The 20,915-nt window shown below is 41.6% G+C and overlaps 1 protein-coding gene across 1 annotated transcript in view; it reads right to left on the bottom strand.

Moving 5' to 3' along the window:
* The window catches only part of LOC124552395, a 73,191-nt gene extending 54,259 nt beyond the window's left edge, over positions 1-18,932 (bottom strand). Inside the window, exon 1 of the mRNA XM_047126655.1 lies at positions 18,747-18,932. Coding sequence (XP_046982611.1) covers positions 18,747-18,879 — 133 coding nt within the window. The 5' untranslated portion in view covers positions 18,880-18,932. The remainder of the gene's footprint in view (positions 1-18,746) is intronic.
* Between the last annotated feature and the right edge of the window lie 1,983 nt (positions 18,933-20,915).

Raw genomic sequence — 20,915 nt, 5'->3', positions numbered from 1 at the left:
ATTCGTTCTCCGGAGGCACTGCACGGCGTCAGCTCTGGTCCAAAATGTTCGATCGTGCACAGTGTGACGGTCTCGATACTCGGAGTCCTCGGGCACTTCCCACAGATCTCACCGTATTCGCATTACTCCGTTCCTCCGTACGGAGAGCTGCTGCCGAGGACACGTGCGCCTTACCTCTACGGCACTTTTCTGCGTCAGTTTACGGTCGCTACTCTCGTGAATGACGATTTGCACACCGCGTCCCGACACGGAGGAGAATCTTTGTGGACGCGGACAAAAGGAGCTACACATTGACGGGCAGGAGCATTCACTGCGGGTTACTTGTCAAAATGTGTCGGTGACAAATTGTGGCTTGTGCTGATCTACTGTCACTGATAATTGTGGCGATTACTTCTAAATTACCTTATATCAGTGTATCTACATTAGTAGGAAAACACATCCTCTGATTAAAGCCACTGCTGCTCTTCTCGTGTTACTCTCCTTCCGCTTTTTATCTGATACTACAAACGAGGCAGTTACGGAACTTTACCCGTACCTCTATCGGCTAACCGCATCCTGCCCGAGCCGAAATATGCTCGATACATTCGTCAGACTTACGTGGGACTTACACCCCTCGGTCCAAATATTCTGATAAATTGTGGAAGGAGTGGTTAATAAGGTGTTGTTTTACTCAATTTTCGGTGATGCACAGATTTTTGGTTTCCTTTCATATGTCTGTCAATAACCTTTTACAGAATTTTGCACCAGGATATGAAACTCTATTCTAAATCCTAAGCAGGAACCCAAAGTCTATATGGAAATTATTTTTGCCTCTGATATTGTGACTGGATGTTATACAGTTTGTGTTACTAACTAAAAATATCATTAGTGTGTACAAGTATTGGCATATGGGTGGAAGAGTTTGTAGGGCCCCGAAGAGGCTACTGCAAGATGTTCGGTTATCAACACAAATGTGCATTGAGGCAAATTTGAGGACTGGGGGATTTGACCTCGGGTATGGAGACAGATGGAGAAAGAAAAAATGAAGAGGTTCTGAGAGGAGTGGGAGAGAAAATACAGTTACTAGATGTAATAAAAAGAAGAAAAAGAAATTGGATTGGGCACATATTAAGAAAGAATGATGGACTAATAAAAACAGTTTTAGAAGGTTATGTAGAAGGAAAAAGGAAGCGAGGGAGGAAGAGATTCCAGATACTGGATGATGTGATGGACAGTACAACATACAGCAGGCTTAAGAAGGAGGCAATACATCGCAGAAAATGGAGAGGCAAAGGACCTGCTAATATGGCAGAAAACTGATGATGATGATGATGATGATGTGTAGACAGTGGAAGTTTTAGTAATCACGGGGTGTAGGTCGAGTGCGTAACACACGTCTGTTGTAAAAGCGTATTACAAAAACTTGGACGACTTTTCACGGAGGACTCCTGTGCCATCTTCCCACACTGTCGATCTCCGGATGACAAACTCGGGAGTCACTGGTAACACTACAAAGAAAAGAACTCTAAACTGTGAATCTGGTAGCGAGATGGCGGTAACAGTCTCTCTGCCCGAACTCGGTGCCGTCGTTCTGGACAGACAAACACTCTCCCGGCAGGACGGTGCCACGAGTGTCGGTGAATCTGTCGAGACTCACACTTCCCGGCCGTCTCGTCGACAGAAACGGTGATATTCGGCGGCCTCTCGGTTCGTCACATTTATCGGCTAGAGACTATTTTCTTCGGGATTACCTCCCGTCCGAATTTTTTCGGCAATATCGTCCGAGAACCGGAAACGAGTCGAAGGACTGAATATTCCGAGAAGCGGACAATATTTCATCAGAGACACCGTGTGAGGTCACGGACAGATTCGACCTCAGATTCTGACGAGGTGTGGGAAACCGAGAATGTGACATTGTATTGGAATGGCAGTCTGTCTGAAGAGTTTCTCACCTGCTGGCCATTAAAGCTGCAACAGGAGATAACAAAATTTTACTCACTGCGTATACGGAATGCGTGTGGAATACGTAACTAGCTGTATAGCCAATTTCGGTATATACGGGCCGTGGCAGCAGCGACGACTTTAACCCGGCAAGCCACCGAGTCGGGACGGCAGACGGCGGTGCGTCATTCTGCGGAATCTCAACTCTGGCCCAGAGTTCTCTGACGGCAGTGCCCGGCGAGCGGCAGCGCGACCTGCTCTCGGCAACCCGTGTCCGGACATTTTCAGTGGGTGGCAGAGCTGGTGAACGTGCCAGACCTCATTAAACGGGCACTACTCAGTCGGAAGAAACCTGTAAATAATACTTCAAATAACTAATACTGTGTAGAGTGATTCTAGCTGCCACTGTTGTTTTTTGTGGCCAGCATCACTCTACCAGTACGCACTACCCACTCTGCGCACTGCCCCAAAATCCAGAAACTAGCCTGAAAAACTCACCCTAATAAACGGCCAGATTCCTTAATGAGAAACACACTCATCTACCGACCGGTGGTAGCAAAACCTACCACTGTTCAATAGACGACACTGAACATTAATGCCTCCTTTTCAGTATTACAAGATAGTCACCCTAAACATAAGCTGAATCACTTCCGAGCACAAACTATGAGCCTTCATGAGTATTTATACAACTCTGATGCAGATGTTGCGATGTTACGAGAGGTGGACGATACATTTTGACCTGACATCCCTGGATGTGAAGTGCTCAAAAACACCACCCCAGACAGCTCCGTAGGCTCTCGTCTCGTGACCAAAGAGGGTGTGATCGTATCGGACGCGTGACAACTGAAAAATGGCTGAGGGTTGCCGTGCCTTATTAGCGGCATTAGATTTATTAACATCTGCACCCTCGCTGTGAACCAAAATGGGGGAACAAACCCAGTTCTCTGAAAATGAGAGCTATATCTCCTGCGGCAACCGGAGGCAATTTTAATTGTGTCTTAAACCGAAAAACTGAAGGCCAAATTTAAATGAATGCACAGTACTCTAAGAAAGTACACGCCATTTAGAAGTGGAGGACACTTGAGAAATAACAAAGGGGGACAAACAATGCCTTCCCTATTGTACAGCTTTCTCGATAGAATCTGTGTGGGGAAGAAACTCGGGGACAGAGTAATGAATATGAGCAATTGTTCTTCAGCTCACTGTTTCATTTAAATGACGAGACCGAAAATGTTCCACAGCAGAACTGGGTGGAAATTAAAAATTGAAATTCTCGAGGAGCAAAAGTTATTTGAATGAGTGCAAGAAATATGAGAGGCTATTTGTGACTGACAGCATTCATTTCTGATGGTAATGAAGTGGTGGAGCAACTGTGTCAAACCTCGGTTAATCAGCTGCACGGAGCCTCACAGTTATTAATGGAATCAGTTACACAAAGAAACTTTCGAATTTTATTTTTGATGCTTTTACGGATTATACTCTGAAATGCTTCTAACGGAGGAAAATTTCATAGAATTCAAAATGATTAAGTCAAAGTTGTCACTACTTAAATGAAGACAAGTGGAAGGAATTAAAATCTGCCCCAGAGACAGTAACAGTAGTTCTGAGGAAATTTAATCACTATTCCATCTCGGAAAGGAGAAATGTCACCCAAGTCAACAATTAATTAACGGATTAAAAAAAGAAAGAAGATGGCAACTATGTGACAGCTTAGGCTGAATTAAGTGAATATATCATGGAATTGAAATGAATTTCATCCCACTTCCGTCTCGAACTCTAATTACAAGTTTGTGGCCTGTGTTATAGCATCTAGAATACAGAATGTCTCAGAGAAGATCTTTCACAACATCCAGACAGGAGCAGTACCAGGGGGAATGATATTTAAAAAGTCTAGCTGACAGTAAAGATATTGCGTCTTACACCACAATATCACAAATGGAAGCTACAATTTTAGCTTTAGATCGGTATAAGGCCTTCGACAGGATTACCCGCCTCTACTTTGTTCCGAGTACTGAACTGTCTCGTATTTTGTGTAATTTTTACTATCGCCAATGGACAACTTGACCTACAAATACTCTTGAGAGATCGGTTCGGCAGGGCTGCCCTGTGTTGATGCCGCCCTTCAGCGTTGCAATTGAGTCGCTAGCCAGAATGATAAATTGCAAAATTCAAGGATTAAATCTGTACTTGAGCATAATTAAATGCACAAGATACCTGTGAAACACGAGTGTCATCATACGATTGGAGCAAGACTTTCAGAAAGTACTGTACACGAGTACGAAAAATGTTCTAGCTCCGAGCTAAACCTCAGAAAAACTACTCTGTCAATCGACACGGGATTCAGAATAGACAAAAACACTCGTTTTAGAGTATGAGAGAATGTAGAACTGGTAGGAATAATAATGAGTTGCCCTTTAAAAACAACATCTGGAAACTGAAAGAAACATTTGGTTTGCCAAAAAGCTGTCTACAACACAACAAAAGATGAGTATAGAATTTGATACAGAGGGTAGATTTTGTGAACACCAAAATACTATCAGAAATATGGTACATTGGACAACTAATTCCTGTGGTAGAAAGTGTAATTAGGAAAATAGTAGCTGCACGAGGCTGGTATATCTGGAGAAGTGAAATCTTCTAGGTGAGGCTAAATGTTAAACCCGGTGGGACCTTGGCTAACAAATATCCACCTTCGATACAGAGAATAATACAACTGTAGTGCAAATACACAGACAGTGCACTAGACATATAAGCTGGACAATATCCGACTACTGATAAATTTGGGGTGAAATACATGACGAGGTTGGGAAACACATCAGGATGTTTCTGCTGGAAAGTAACTGCCTCTGTAGTAAGTGGCACACTGTGAGATTGAATGACCAATCGACTATGCCAGCTATTAAATGACAGTGGAAGAGTCAGCTGTACGGAAGTAAAGTATCCCTCTGAGCACTGGAACGTAATTCGAAAGGACATCCACAACAAAGCTCTCGGAACTGACATCAAAATTGGCCCAGTACAAAACAGTAAATGACACAATATCAATGAAAGCAAAACTTCACAGAATACATTTGTCGAAGTCCGAAACAATGTAGAGAGGGTAATCGTATCGAAACCCTACCAGACACATACACTTGTGGAGAGAATGACAATATACGGGAATGGCGCAGAAAGACTCTGGCTACAGTTTGCAGAACAGCACGACAGCATATCACATTAATGTCGGTGCTACAGCCAGATGATAGCTACCAATTCACAATCTAGAAAAACACCCGGATAAGATTAGTAGGTCGTAACCCGCATTACTTAACCACCGAGCACGAGGAACGATCGTGTTCGGCCCGTAGGGTGTTCGTCACGACCCGAGCACAGATATTAATGAAAGATGCTAATTATAGATGCGAGTGTGCAAATTTATCTCGACCCTGGAGCTAATGAAAATTTGAGGTAAAAAAAGAGAAAGATAGGCATAAGAATGTGGCTACTGAAGTTTTTATACTGTCAGTTTCTGAAATTGGGACGAGGGCAAGGGACTGTGTTTGTCAACATTACATCTCCCACTGAGTGAAACAGGAAGAGACTGCTAAGAAAACATTGATGACACAAACTCAGTAGGGCAGTGAAGCAGCGAAGATGTTTACAAAATTAACATGAAACTTGCTGTACAAAATGATAAAAGGAGTAATGAAGAGCAACAGAAAACTTTTCAGTATTGCAGAAAGTACCTTGGCTTTCCAAGTTCTTTTTTAAGGTGCAATTCAAAACAGCCAGACTGAAGCTACTTTAATGGCACCATCCGTGAAGGTAAACCTCCTTAGATTGCTCACTATGTTATGCTAGTTTCCTTAATACTGCCTCCAAATTCAAAATAAATGTCACACATGGAGCCAGTAAGTACCCACATGTACTAACAAAATGTGCATGTAGACCTTCACGTCAAGAGTTTGCACCAGCCCTCAGTATATGAGGGCCATTTACCTCACCCGGTAAGCTTCCCACTCGGACCATGCGGGTACATACCTACACCCACACCTCATCACTGTCTCATATGCATGTAGCGCTGCTGCGTTTGCCCCGTCAAAGCTGACAGCCGGCGTCGCATTTGCCAGGTGCGAGTCCTCTGGCCAGGAATTACGAGAGCAGAGCGGGAACACGACATGCGATGCGAGTTGTGTTTGGGTGTTTTGTCGGTATCCGTTTAAAATTAAACTCCAATTTCTGGTAGTCGTACCGTAACCGCCAAATTTAACATCCTGTGTGAGTGGCGTGTAATTGACACGGACACGAACTGTGCTGTGATGTAATTGCCCCAGTCAACTTATTTACTACATGAAGGTAACCAGATGCATTTGGTTATGTCATCTTGTAACAGTACATATACCACAGTCCTGAAAACGGAGACTTTTAATAAAAATAATTGTCAAATTATTATGCAACAGTTAAAATTCTAGTGCAGAAGAAAAATTCTTCTTGATGAAATTAGCTCTGAAACTGTATATTACAAGTGTATGGACTGTTTTCAGAAATGTGTTTATTAATGTACACAAAAGTATGCATTTTATATTTTGCAAATAAAATTTCAGACAGCGTTGCTGACATGTAAGCTTATTAGAAGAGTAAATGTAATAAAGTTTGTACATGTTAATACAGTTAAAAGGGACTTATTTGTGTAATTACATCTAGTGTTACCCCAACTGTAGTGCTGGCTAAAATACTTCTCATTACAAGAGATTCATCGTAGTATGAGAGTTACATAGTTTTTCCAGTGGAACACTTAGCTTTGAACCGTCAAATCTTCTCCACCGATAAAGTCCATTAGGGGATGTATATTGCAGATTTGCCCCAATTTTGGACGTGATGAAAACTCGGACATTAATATAATATTTTCTGACACACTGATATACCCTTTTGACATCACGTGTATTTTCCGTAAGCACGTAAACTATCTTCTACCGACACGTCTGACAGAACGGCAACTGTTACAGGCTTCGCTTCATTACGTTGGCCGAACTGCAACTGACTTAAAGTTTTGCACTGCCCAATATATACCCTAATCTTAAAAATCTATGTTCTTTGGTCTGTTGTCAAGAACAGTTTCATTTACTGATTTATAATGAAAAGTTAATGATTTATAACAAACTGTTAGTATGGTTTTAATGACAATAAATGATGATTCTTTCTGAGTTAATTTTTAAATATTGTTCTTTTGACTATTGTGTCATAATACACATTGGAAACTTCTTCCAGCAATGTGTTACTTGTACCCTATCTAAGTGGATGGTACATTTCATTTTTAACATTTGACTATAATGTCAGATAACCATTGGCTTTCTATAATTTATTAGGTCAAAACACAAATTTCACTGTGCAAGTTAATCCTTGTCCAGAACTTTATTGTGGAAAATAATCCAGAGCTGGATACTGACAACTCTTGAAGTCCTCTGCAGGTACTGTCTGACAGAAAATTTGTGCTGAAACCTCCAGAATCAGTGACCCTCTATAATCCTGTGAAAACTGTTTATAGCTGCATTACAAAGTTGCAAACTGTCAGTAATAGTAGCTTGTGTCTTTCCTGATTCACTGTTGTGTCTGACCTATCAGAAAGCTGTTCACCACAACATTTGTTAACCCAAAGGGCCAGAGCTTAACTCAGTTTCTTGCACATATATAGCTGCCCCCTCCTTCTTCTACAATACTACGCTATTCAGTTTCTGTCATTTCCGTAAGACAATGTCATCGTACATTTAGATTTAGTTCCTCCAATGGTAAGTAACACATCGGGCAACAAATTTCCTCTGGCAAACTCGATCAGCTGCCAGTTTTTCAAATTCCTCCCAGTTTACATCTTCACATTGGAGGTTCTTCACAAAATTTCATCTTCACGTTTTACGAAGTCTTCCCCTACCTCCATATCCAACCCCCCCCCCCCCCCTCCCCATTCATTTCCACCACATTGCCGATTTGGAGTTCTGCTGTCTTTCGTACATAAAATGTTCCCATCGAGCTTCAGTCTTTCAGTGAAAGTTTCGCGCATGATGTGTAGACCACTTATTCTCGACACTTGTTCGGTCAAAATGTGGTCGCGTTAACTGGTCTTCAAAATTTGCCTCGAACATTGTCGGTGAAAGTGTTTGACTCGTCATCCAATTTTACTGACATTTTCGTCATCACACATGTGTATGTGGCAACGGGCAGGACGACAGAAAAACACGCACTTTGTTGTTGTTGTTGTTGTTTTGGTCTTCAGTCCTGAGACTGGTTTGATGCAGCTCTCCATGTTCCTCTATCTTGTGCAAGCTTCTTCATCTCCCAGTACTTACCGCAACCTACATCCTTCTGAATCTGTTTAGTGTATTCATCTCTCGGTCTCGCTCTACAATTTTTACCCTCCACGCTGCCCTCCAATACTAAATTGGTGATCCCTTGATGCCTCAGAACATGTCCTACCAACCGATCCCTTCTTCCAGTCAAGTTGTGCCACAAACTCCTCTTCTCACCAATCCTATTCAATACCTCCTCATTAGTTATGTGGTCAACCCATCTGACCTTCAGCATTCTTCTGTAGCACCACATTTCGAAAGCTTCTATTCTCTTCCTGTCCAAACTATTTATCGTCCATGGTTCACTTCCATACATGGCTACACTCCATACAAATACTTTCAGAAATGACTTCCTGACACTTAAATCTATACACTTAAATCTACACGCACTTACAGATCCTAATTGCCATACAGGTGTCACAAGCCTGCAGAAGCTCCCTCAGCTCTGTTACCGACGTCTGCACGTATGTTACCATTATTACATATGGGGCCTCCGAGTTACTGAAGTCATTTAACGTCTCGTAGAACCTTCTGTCGCATTGTAATTCGGATGGAAATGTTGCCACTTATTGCGACACTGTCTGCCTTATCGACAATTATTATTAGCCCAGCAGATATGACCATTATGTCCACCTCGGTGGTCGTTAGTTGTAAACGATTGTGGTGCTTCTGCAAGAAGAACAGAGACATCGGCAAAATTCCGATCCGCAAGCCTAGATAGCTCATTGGAGCATATGCCCGTGTAGGAGTTGTCTGTAGTTTTTGTCATTACAAATCTGTGACCGACACGAGAAAAAACGGTGGCAAAATGCTAAAGAATGCTAAAGAAAGGAGTGTTCCCTTCCACTGCACTTCTACAGCAACTCGAGTCTAGACACAGTTTCTGAAAACATCAGTAAAATGATGAGGAATTCCATGTAGACTTACAGTATTCCACACTGAGAATCAGTATGTACTATCAAAACCCTTTTTAAAATTTACAAGATTTATGTGCCATGGACAGCTGCAACCTGTACAATATTCTATTTTGTAGAACAAACATTTGTTCGGAGCAGGATCTCCCGTAACAAAAGCCGGTCTGTTCGACTCGTAGTTGACAATCTGCTGCTGTTTGTAGCCTTTCTAGAAGAGGGAGGCAAGATACATTGCCTGGCAGCGACACAAGTGCGATGCCTCTCCAGTTTGTAAACTCCGTAAGATTTTCTTTCTTTGGAAGTTTAACATTGGTGACACATGTCCAGTCTTCTGGAATGTGCCTCATTTGCCAACAGGCATTGCATAGTTTAGTAAGTTGACAAATTAGGACTGGACCTCCACATTTCAGAATTTCGGTTGTGATTTCGTCCAGACTATCTGCTTTACCTTCAGGGACTCACACCTAGTGAGTACGTGGCAGGCGACCACGGGGTCCCGAGCTGAGTCCTGGCATTGCTTCCACTTACTTATGCCAGGCTCCTCACTTTTATCTTTCCTATTCGGCCACCCTCAGCCAACTCTTGTTCTTTTCCGACCCTGACGCTATTAGGTTTCGAGGGCTAGAGGTCTTCCATTTCCAACCTATACTTCTACTGAGCCGAATATCTCCTGGGATAAGGAGATTACCTTCTATCAAGTGCCAACGGCCTTCTAGGAGGGCGGATGAGCGGCTAGAAGGAAGGGCACTCTCTTGCCCTTGGGGTGGGAAACTGCCACAAGGTGGCCAATGGCATAGAATGGAGAAGGCAACGGGAAACCACTCCATTACAAACCCGGGCGAGTATCCCAAGTATCAACAGCTTATGATGGAAAGCTCTTTGGTTTAATTCTCTGGAGGTAAAATAGTCCCCCATTCGGATCTCCGCGCGGGGACAACTAAAGAGATACCAAAATCCAAAAGCATTAATGTAAGGAGGATAGCAACATGGAACGTCAACTCACTTCTTAAATGTGGTAAACTGGAAAACTTGAAAATGTAAATGAAACGAATGGATATTGATGTACTGGGAGTCTCAGAAATGAGATGGCCAAACGCTGGTGACTTTTGGTCAGGGGATTACAGAATCATACACATTGGAACAGCAAAAGACAGTCCCGGGATTGCAGGAGTGGGAATTATCCTCAATAAAGAGATGGGGTTAAGAGTAAAAGGATTTGTTCAACATAGCGAGAGGATAATTTATGTCCGATTGGAAACTAAACCAAGAGACACAATCAAAATCCAAGTATACATGCCAACTACGAGGCACGAGGATGATGAAATCGACATGATGTATGACCACCTTGAAGAAGTAACTGGCAGAATTAAAGGAGCTGAAAACCTTGTCATCATGGGAGATATGAATGCCGTTGTTGGGGAAGGTAAAGAAGAGGATGTGGCAGGGAGTTTTGGATTAGGATTAAGAAATGAAAGAGGGGATAAACTTGTAGAATTCTGCCAAAGAAATAAACTTTGCATTACAAATACCTTCTTTAATCATCATCCAAGAAGAAGATATACTTGGAAAATGCCTGGTGACATTAACAGATACCAAATTGACTTCATATTAGTGAAGCAAAGATTTAAAAACCAAGTTAAGGACAGCAGATCATATCCAGGCTGTGATGTGGAAAGTGACCACATACTTGTTATGATGACAACTGAACTAAAATTCAAGAACATTAAAAGAAGAAGTACATATAAATGGGATTTGACAAACCTGAAAAACGAAAATACACTGAAGCACTATCAACTAGAAACAGACAAGAAAACAAATACACAGGGCTGCAATGACATCCAAAGCAGCTGGGAAAAAATAAAAACTGATATTTTAGAAGCAGCAGAAGAAGTAATAGGAAAAGAAAGGACAGAGAAAAGGAAGGAATGGATCACTAATGACCTACTAAATATGATGGAAGAAAAAAGGAAATTAAAAAATTCTGTGAAGAAGGAAGACCAAGAGAAATACAAGAGTCTGAAAAACAGAATCAACAGAGAGGCAAAACAAGCAAGAAAAAAATACCTTGATGATCTCTGTATTTCAGTTGAGGACAACACGAGCAAGGGAAATATCGACAAGGCCTATAAATGTGTGAGACATTGCTTTGGAGACAGAAGAAACAAGTGTAGGGCTGTGATGGATGAAAATGGCAATATGTTGGATGACGATGATGAAGTTGCAAGAAGATGGAAACAATATATAGGAAAACTGTACAGCGGACCAGACCTGTCTGAAAACATCATGGAAGAAGAAGCAGAAGTAGATGCACACAACATAGGTGAACCTATATTAAAGGTAGAGTTTGAACTAGCTCTGAAAAAATTGAAAAACAACAAATCGCCTGGTATAGACAATATCCCAGCCGAACTTATGAAATCTGGAGGAGCAAAACTGAATCACGAGTTGTATAATCTTGTTTTCAACATGTACGAGCAGGGTAAAATTCCTACAGACTTTGAGAAAAACATTATTATCCCCATTCCAAAGAAGGCAAATGCTACAAGATGTGAAAATTATAGGACACTCAGCCTAGTTACTCACGCCTCTAAAATATTAATCTCAATTATCCTAAAACGCGTAGAACAAAAAGTCAAAGCTACACTCTCAAAAGACCAGTTTGGATTCCAGAAAGATAGAGGAACCAGAGAAGCAATATTTGCTCTAAAACTAATAATAGAGAAACGACTAGATAAGAACCTGAAAACATACATAGCTTTCGTAGATGTAGAGAAAGGCTTTGATAATGTTAAATGGGATAAGATGTTTGAGGTACTCAAAAAAGTAGGATTAGACCATAAAGATAGAAAAATGATATGGAACCTGTACAAAAACGAGACAGCAGTTATCCGTGGACGGACAAAACAAGAAGAGGTGCGGATACGGAAAGGTGTCCGACAAGGTTGCGCACTATCCCCTGTTATCTTTAACGTATACATTGAAGAGGCACTGAAAAAAGTAAGGGAAAATTCACAGACAGGTGTAGTAATTCATGGCCAATGAATAGATACGATAAGATATGCCGATGATATAGCTGTCCTGGCTGAAAGTGAAGAAGATCTTGTAGTCCTACTGAATAGAATGGATAAAGTTATGGGTGAAGAATATAATATGAGAATTAATAAAGCAAAAACAAAAGTAATGGCAGCGACAAAGAAGATCAAGTGAAAGTCCAAGTTCATGTAGACAAAGAACTGCTTGAATAAGTTGATAAATTTACTTATCTGAGCAGTAATATTACCAGGGATGGAAGGAGCAAGGCAGAAGTGAGAAGTAGAATAGCTCAAACAAAGGCTGCTTTTAACAAGAAGAAAAACATATTAACATCTAAGAGCATCAGCCTTGAAACCAGGAAAAGATTTTTGAAATCATATGTGTGGAGTGTGGCATGCTATGGGTGCGAAACATGGACTCTCGAGACAGAGGAACAGCAGAAGCTAAATTCTTTTGAAATGTGGTGCTATAGACACATGCTCAAAATAAAATGGATCAACAAGGTCACAAACGAAGTGGTTCTGGAAAGAGCAGGTGAGAATAGAAGCTTCTGGAGTTTCATTGTTAAAAGAAGAGGGCAATTTACAGGCCATCTGTTAAGACATAAAGGACTCCTGAACACAATCATAGAGGGATATGTCGAGGGAAAAAGACCGAGAGGAAGACCACGACTGAGGTACATGGATCAAATCGTGAAAGATGTGGGATGTGACACCTATAAAGAAATGAAGAGAAAAGCTGAAAGACGCACAGAATGGAGACAAGCTGCCATTGTAGCTGTTGCAAACCAATCCTTGGATTGACCACTACAGAAGAAGAAGAAGATCTGCTTTATTGTTTGTAAGTGTTGTGATTGCATACATCTGCTTCTGTGATACGATTAGATTCTGCATTTTTAGCAGGGAAGATCAGTTTGGATTCCGTAGAAATGTTCGAACACATGAGGCAATACTGACCCTATGACTTATCTTAGAAGAAAGATTAAGAAAAGGCAAACCTACGTTTCTAGCATTTGTAGACTTAGAGAAAGCTTTGACAATGTTAATTGGAATACTCTCTTTAAAATTCTAAGGTGGCAGGGGTAAAATACAGGGAGCGAAAGGCTATTTACAATTTGTACAGAAATCAGATGGCAGTTATAAGAGTCGAGGGGTACGAAAGGGAAGCAGTGGTTGGGAAGGGAGTGAGACAGGGTTGTAGCCTCTCCCCGACGTTATTCAATCTGTATATTGAGCAAGCAGTAAAGGAAACAAAAGAAAAATTTGGAGTAGGAATTAAAATCCATGGAGAAGAAATAAAAACTTTGAGGTTCGCCAATGACATTGTAATTCTGTCAGAGACAGCAAAGGACCTGGTAGAGCAATTGAACGGAATGGACAGTGTCTTGAAAGGAGGATATAAGATGAATATCAACAAAAGCAAAATGAGGATAATGGAATGTAGTCGAATTAAGTCGGGTGTTGTTGAGGGAATTAGATTAGGAAATGGGACACTTAAAGTAGTAAAGGAGTTTTGCTATTTGGGGAGCAAGATAACTGACAATGGTCGAAGTAGAGAAGATATAAAATGTAGACTGGCAATGGAAAGGAAAGTGTTTCTCAAGAAGAGAAATTTGTTAACATCGAGTATAGATTTAAGTGTCAAGAAGTCGTTTCTGAAAGTATTTGTATGGAGTGTAGCCATGTATGGAAGCGAAACGTGGACAATAAATAGTTTGGTTAAGAAGAGACTAGAAGCTTTCGAAGTGTGGTGCTACAGAAGAATGCTGAAGATTAGATGGGTAGATGACATAACTAATGACGAGGTATTGAGTAGAATTGGGGAGAAGAGAAGTTTGTGGCACAACTTGACCAGAAGAAGGGATCGGTTGGTAGGGCATGTTCTGAGGCATCGACGGATCACCAATTTAGTACTGGAGGGCAGTGTGGAGGGTAAAAATCGTAGAGGGAGACCAAGAGATGAATACACTAAGCAGATTCAGAAGGATGTAGGCTGCAGTAGGTACTGGGAGATGAAGAAGCTTGCACAGGATAGAGTAGCATGGAGAGATGCATCAAACCAGTCTCAGGACTGAAGACCACAACAACAACAACAACAACATCAGCTCATTTTCAAAGTTTTAAGCATTAAATGAATTGTGCTGGCTTAAGATTCCTTTGCAGTGCTCAACCAATTGGGCAGATCATTCGTCTTATGTGAGTAGGGGTCTCCAGTGTCATTTCACGAGGCAGCATTTCGCACCTCTCTACCTTTCCATTCGAACCACTCTCTGTCTGTCTTCTATCGGATGTCGAGTATGAACTCTCTCTCCCAGCTGTCGAGTTTTCCCTTCGTCACGTGCACTCATGGAATCCCTTAATTTGTACCACTGTATTTCGGTGTCATCGAGTCAGTCTCAGCCTAGAGTCAGTTTTAAGGCTGAATACGAAATTAATTTTCTATTTCTCATCTTTTAGCTTTGCCGCACCAAACAGTTACTTACGTCATTGGTGTTGCTGCAATTTGAGCTTCACTTTTGAGTCCAGTAGGACCGAGGAATGGTGTGACCCAGTAGCCGCAAAATGGTATGCTCATTTATCTTACAAATATGACTTCTGTCAGCAATTTATACAAATGTAATCAATTTGATTTAGAATATTTCAGTAAGACGAATGCCAGATCTTCTTATGTATCATTTTATGTTAAAAGAAACTGTTGTCATTACAAAGTCCACGTAGGCTGCAGAATAATCTGAAATGTTGACCGTTATAATTCGTGCACTGTGCTGTCATTAAGGGACCGACAGCACGCTTCAGCCATTGCCGTCACTGGTAAGTGACACATTCGTATCTGTTACAGGAAGTGTGAGATTATGTCTGGGTATCCATTACGTACATTGCGCAGCTGCTCATAAAAAGAAGCCTCGACTTCATCGTTTGAATATTCTGTCGGTGCTCAGACCTGTACACAGCTGTACCGGTGTGAGTATAATGAGAGCACACAGTGACGATTCGATCATTAACTATATTCCACCTAATAAGAGCATTAGCCGCCTTTTGACTAATGAGGCAGCTCTCGAGTGCTAGGTTGCAAGTTCAGTCCCCAGTAAGGCTCATTTGAAAGTGTCACGTTAACAATTATGACAGGACAAATATTAGCTGCTAATGGCTCACTGTGTGCCTCAGGAGGGCAACAGAAAATTAATCTCCGGGAGGTGCACAGATCGACCTACTATAGGATGTACGTATTACACTTCACAAAGATGGACTTCGTCAACATTTGAAAAATGTTCAGAACAGACTATTGACTTGCACCGTAAACACCGAATGAAAAATGGTGCACCGCAATGATGACACGGGTTCACACAAACCGTGTGGGATGTTCAGCTACGTATCCACTCTTACAGAATACCTACAAAAGCGTATGAAATGTGATGGCGTGCAATCGAATGCAAAACAATCTGTCACAGAGTGTATTGTCAAATTGTTTACCCTTTAAGAGATAGTTGCGGATAGTGCGATAATAAGTTTCGTAGGTGTGAAAAACACGAATATCCGCAGGTTGAATTTGTCCGGGACTTCCAGCTGCTACGAACTGTAATGTCGCACACGTTTCGGGAGGGATAGCTTACTCTAAAGGAGCACTACTTTTATACACAGACCACGAATTGAGCAAGAGCAAGTTATTTTGACCAGCTGTTGGCCAAAAGCAATGTTCGTGCCATAGTTGAAGTCGTATTATAACCATTTTCCCACTCCTGCTTGCAGTGACCTAAATATTCCCTACATCCCTTTGCAAGATCACACATACGAGAAAGAATTGTAGGGGACAAATCACCTACAACTTCTCAAAGCACAACAAATAACCTTCCAGCTAATTTACCATCAAGATTAACTGGCAGCATAATTGTATACATTAGTTGATCTCGGTACAATTCTCTCGGTACCTCTAATTTCCACCGTACCTTTCATATGTGTTTCCGCTTTGAATCCGAATATGCTGGAGTTGAAAGCAAATTCCTTACTGATTCCACAGTTTACTGTATATCTTATGATTTTGTAGTTCTGTTTGAAGTTATGCAGCCATCCACTGCTCCTCTTAAAATCACTGCAATCTATGTCGCACACAATTTGACGTGCATAACGTAATAGGTCACTATCGTGCACATTCTGTAAATTGTAAGGAGCATCCTCGAAACGTGCAAAAACAAGTTTTTGTAACAAGTGCACCTTTTCTCCCCTCGATTACTCGTATTTTTTCTTATGCGCTAAACGCTCATATTACTACGGATTTATTTGAAATCTATTCGTAATTGTGTTTTTAATACGCTGCAGATGATCTTCCGTGTACATAATTACATTTATTACCCACTCCTCAGACGACAATTGTCCTCTATTACATTCCACCGGACACAGGATTTGCGGCTCCCCTTCTGACGAGGACGACGAACTACGTGTCTCAACACCTGTTTCGGTATCACTTTCACTCGTCGAACACGTATCGTCGTCACTGTACTCTTCACGTGTATTGCCTTCAGAGTCGAATGTATGTGACACCACACACTCCACTTACTCACCTCGCAGAAATGCTCGTGTTTCATCTGCCACTTCTTTCTCCCTTTGCAAAATTCCTCGGGTTCCTCTCTGACGAAATGCCAACTTTGGCATCTGTCGTCGTAGATATACTGCAAAGTATGCTGTGTTTATTGTTGCCATTGCTCTGCCGTGTATCGACGCCACTAGCACTATCGCGTTACTCGCCGACTGAGCAGTCCGACTGCCGTCCACAGCCTCGTGTTTCGCTCACCGTCTGATACCTCCAGCTCCAGCTCCAGTCCCACCCGCAGTCGTTCGGCAGATAATACGCGGGTCGTCTTGTCGAATACCGAAAACACCGTCGCCCTTTTGCGACCTCACACTCTAGGGCTCCTCGTAAGTACTCGTCCGACGCTGTCCTCATATCGACCGTCACTCCTGCAAGTAGAGGACTGTCTTACTGTCATCGTCAACGTGGTCGCTGCCCGTCTGTCGAACTTCAGGAAAGATCGGTAAATTTGTGGACTTATCGTGTGAGCTGGCACGTTTGATTTGAGGATTGCATATTCCGAGTTCCGAGCTGGGTGATAATTTTTACAATAAACACTGAATTCTGTTTCATAGGTGGCCGGATACTCGTTTGTGTTATTCACAGATTATTCGAGTCAAAGTCACTGTCACCTCCGTGCCGCGATCTAGATTCACATTCAATTTGCAATCTGTCGTGTTTGGCTCGGTTCATTTTGTTCCTTATTTCTGTAGCGGTAAAATGTTTTGTGGAGTCTGTTTGCTAACGCGATGCCTACTCCCTGCCCCCTCCTTTCTCATCCGGGCTCGGGAACAGCAGTCTGATACGTACATCAGACGGTTGGCAGTCCACGCACCGTTTTATTTTCCTGTGCGGATATGAGAGGTTTATCCTTTTTATTTGTAAAGCTTCCGAGGTTTCGACGGAAGACACTATGTGCACGTTGTTTAATATCCGTCACTGTGTTTGACCTGCAGTATTTTATTTTACTGTTAGCTGTTTCAACTATAACTATAGTTAATCTGCAGTTTTGGGTTTCAGATGTGTTTACCCTAGAAAAAGCCTTCACAGCACCTTCACAACTGGAAAAATTGCAGTATTGTTGTCAACTCTGTGTGTCATGTTAACGGCTTTTCTATAGATTTTAATTAAAAGCATTACAAGTTTTAGGAGGGTCAGGGTGTTTACCAACCATTCAGTGTATCTCCAGCCCCTGACAACTTTATATTTTAATATGTGTGTTGTTTTATAAACCAATTCTTACTCCATATATCACAATTTTTCCCTCTCATTACAATGGCAAAGCTGACCAAAATTAATAAAATGTTACCTCCCAAGTTCGAAACACAAAACTGATGTTCAGACTGTCTGAAGACGAATGGAATTTGTGCATGCTTGACAAAACACTTGACCGGGCATGCTTGTCAAGCTTGCAATTACGTGTGTACTTTTAGTTGTCTTTTTTCAGAGATCAGTACCGTGAAGCGTCCTCCCCATTATTACCTCGACTACAAGGCAGGTATTTACCCTGCACACTGGCAACTATTCTCCTAAACAACTTGAGCCAGTTTTACATGTTCCTGCCTAGAGCTAAATGTGTGTGCTTCTTTTTCTTCTTCTTCTTCTTCAGTCAGTCAGAGAGAGAGAGAGAGAAAGAGAGAGAGAGAGAGAGAGAGAGTGGGGGGGGGGGGGGGGGTGTTAGTGCTGGATAGCTGAAGGAGGTTACATATACATGTTTCCTCACTGGCAATTGTTTATCAGTAACATTATGGTTCAGAGACTAATTTTCTTTTAAAAAAGGGAGAAATGTGTTACATTGACTATCACTCTTTCATTATAAGAAGCTACATTGTCTTTACTTTTGGGCAATGTGACAAGATGTATTCATACTGTTCACTAACATTAGTGCCAAATGATAAAATAACATTTTACAAATATGCAGAGCAAGAAATTGGTATGTGAACAATTAATATCCACAGTCTTTTACAAAATATATTATACCATTTTTCTAACTTACTCAAATCGTCGGAGGAAGAATGGGTCGTATTACTGGAGTCTGGAGTGGAGTCGGCACCGGTGAGAGTACCAGCGTCGCCTGCAGACGCGGTCACACTGAGGAGACACAAAAGGAGCACGGGGATGCGGTACATGTTTGTAGAGTGTGTCTGACTGGGGCCTACATCCTCTCCCACTGTGGCGCACATCACACACTGGAACAGGTGTCGACGCCTGTCCGGCCAGCTGATAAGATTCGTACGAGATAGTGACAGGACGACGCAGGGAGGTGATAAGGCGGGGAGAGATAACGTGGGTGCGGCCTTATCTTCACTGTGTACCGTGTAGTGGGATTAATGGCAGTGCGTGTGGCTTTCGTTTCAGCTTACGAGTCACGTTTTCCTGTCGCTCGACGGATAATACGTTACGGACATTAATTCTTTGGGACTTTGTGTTCTGTAAATCCCCTTGTGAACGAAAAACTTTAAGAATTTGTAATGAGTCAAAAGTATGCGGGAGCAGCCACTGCTGTTTACTTATGAAAAGTATACCGACAACAAAATGTGACTAGCACCAATCTGCTCAAATTGATAATTATGGCAATCACTTCGTACTGTCAAACGGGGTGAAGTTGACCGAAAAGCTCAAAAAATGTTTTATTAAATAAAAACCACATTGGTGATGAAAATTCTTTTCTTTTAGTTATCATAACTTTTGTTCAAAAGTTCTTAATTTGTGGCAATGGCTAATTGTACAGTGTTCAAAGCTTCTGTCTAAATGCTAATCGTTTTCAGAAGGGCTGATTTTTTTTAACTTTTTTAATGAGCTAAAACTTTTTTGTATGGCTGCTATAATAGAAATGATGTGTCCAGGTCTTACGTATGTCGTGCATTGGTCCTTGAAATCGACAACTAGAGCGAAGGCAAAAGTTAATCCATTTTACTTACATATTTATAGACACATAAATAAAACTTTGTAATTTCTCGATGGAATTGGAGTGAAGTTGACCACCTTTTCTCGAGCATTTTATTTTTTTACGAACAGACGTACACAATGTGGTGAGAATGTGATCTAATGAATGCAACGAGAATGTGACATAGTAGTTGCAACTACAAATTTATGTAGTAGCCTGGTGAGGAGTTTGGTGTTGCAAAAGTCTGTACGTTAAATTATGAATCAGTCACATAAGTCACAATTCTGTTTAGTACACTGTACAGGTAAGATTGTAAGAGTTGTGAGTATGAAAAGACCCTGTGCATACAAATGTAAGTAGGGAGAATTGATGAAATATAGCCTAGTTGTTTCAAAACCGTCTCACAGAAATTTTAATTGGAAAAGTAAGCATTAACAACGCTAGTCGCCCAGAATGAGATTTTCACTCTGCAGCGGAGTGTGCACTAATATGAAACTTCCTGGCAGTTTAAAACTGCCAGCACGCTTGGGTAGCTCAGTTGGTAGAGCACTTGCCCGCGAAAGGCAAAGGTCCCGAGTTCGAGTCTCGGTCCGCCACACAGTTTTAATCTGCCACGAAGTTTCAACGCTAGTTGTGTTTAGCATTTCGAAAGAAACCCAGATAACTAGGATTACCGGTTATTATTGGTGAAACAGAAGGTGACCTGCCAGTTTTTAGTGCTAGAGAAGGTGACTGTGCATTCTTCGGAATTTTGTAAAGCAAATTTGTGATCACATTTTTTTGTCCTTATACTTTTATTGTATGTTACTCTCAAATTAGTATTAAAATTTAATTATTATGCCAGATTTATTTTTCAGTTATTTATAAAGTTTCAAAACAATTAAAGTCCCCACAGAGCGATGAACATTCCCCAGTTATCACTTAACCCGTGGTGTGCGTCTGACGAGACCGTGCAGTCGCCGAACCTCGGCACCGAAGCAGTTGGCCCATTAAATTTTCTGAGGAGGTGCCGGATTAATGGGAGGACATATTTTCAGAGTGTAGAAAGCCTCGAGTGGTCCCGAGGTCCGACAGTCGAAAACTCGTGGGGCCAGAGCCTCGGTCTCAAATCGTACAGAATTGTCGGCACACTGTCCCCGTCTGTCGCTCCCTTTTTGTCGATAATAGCGAGAGGGATAATGGAGATGAAAAAGTAGGAAGCAATAAAGAAAACAACTGAGCAAATATTTAAATAATAAGAATTAAAAAAGAGAGGGGAGACTGCACACTAACAGACGA

The sequence above is a fragment of the Schistocerca americana genome, chromosome 10, assembly GCF_021461395.2.
Source record: "Schistocerca americana isolate TAMUIC-IGC-003095 chromosome 10, iqSchAmer2.1, whole genome shotgun sequence".
NCBI classification, from domain to species: Eukaryota; Metazoa; Arthropoda; class Insecta; order Orthoptera; family Acrididae; genus Schistocerca; species Schistocerca americana.
Note: the sequence above shows the minus strand (reverse complement) of the source record. Positions and strands in the feature narration are given on the sequence as shown.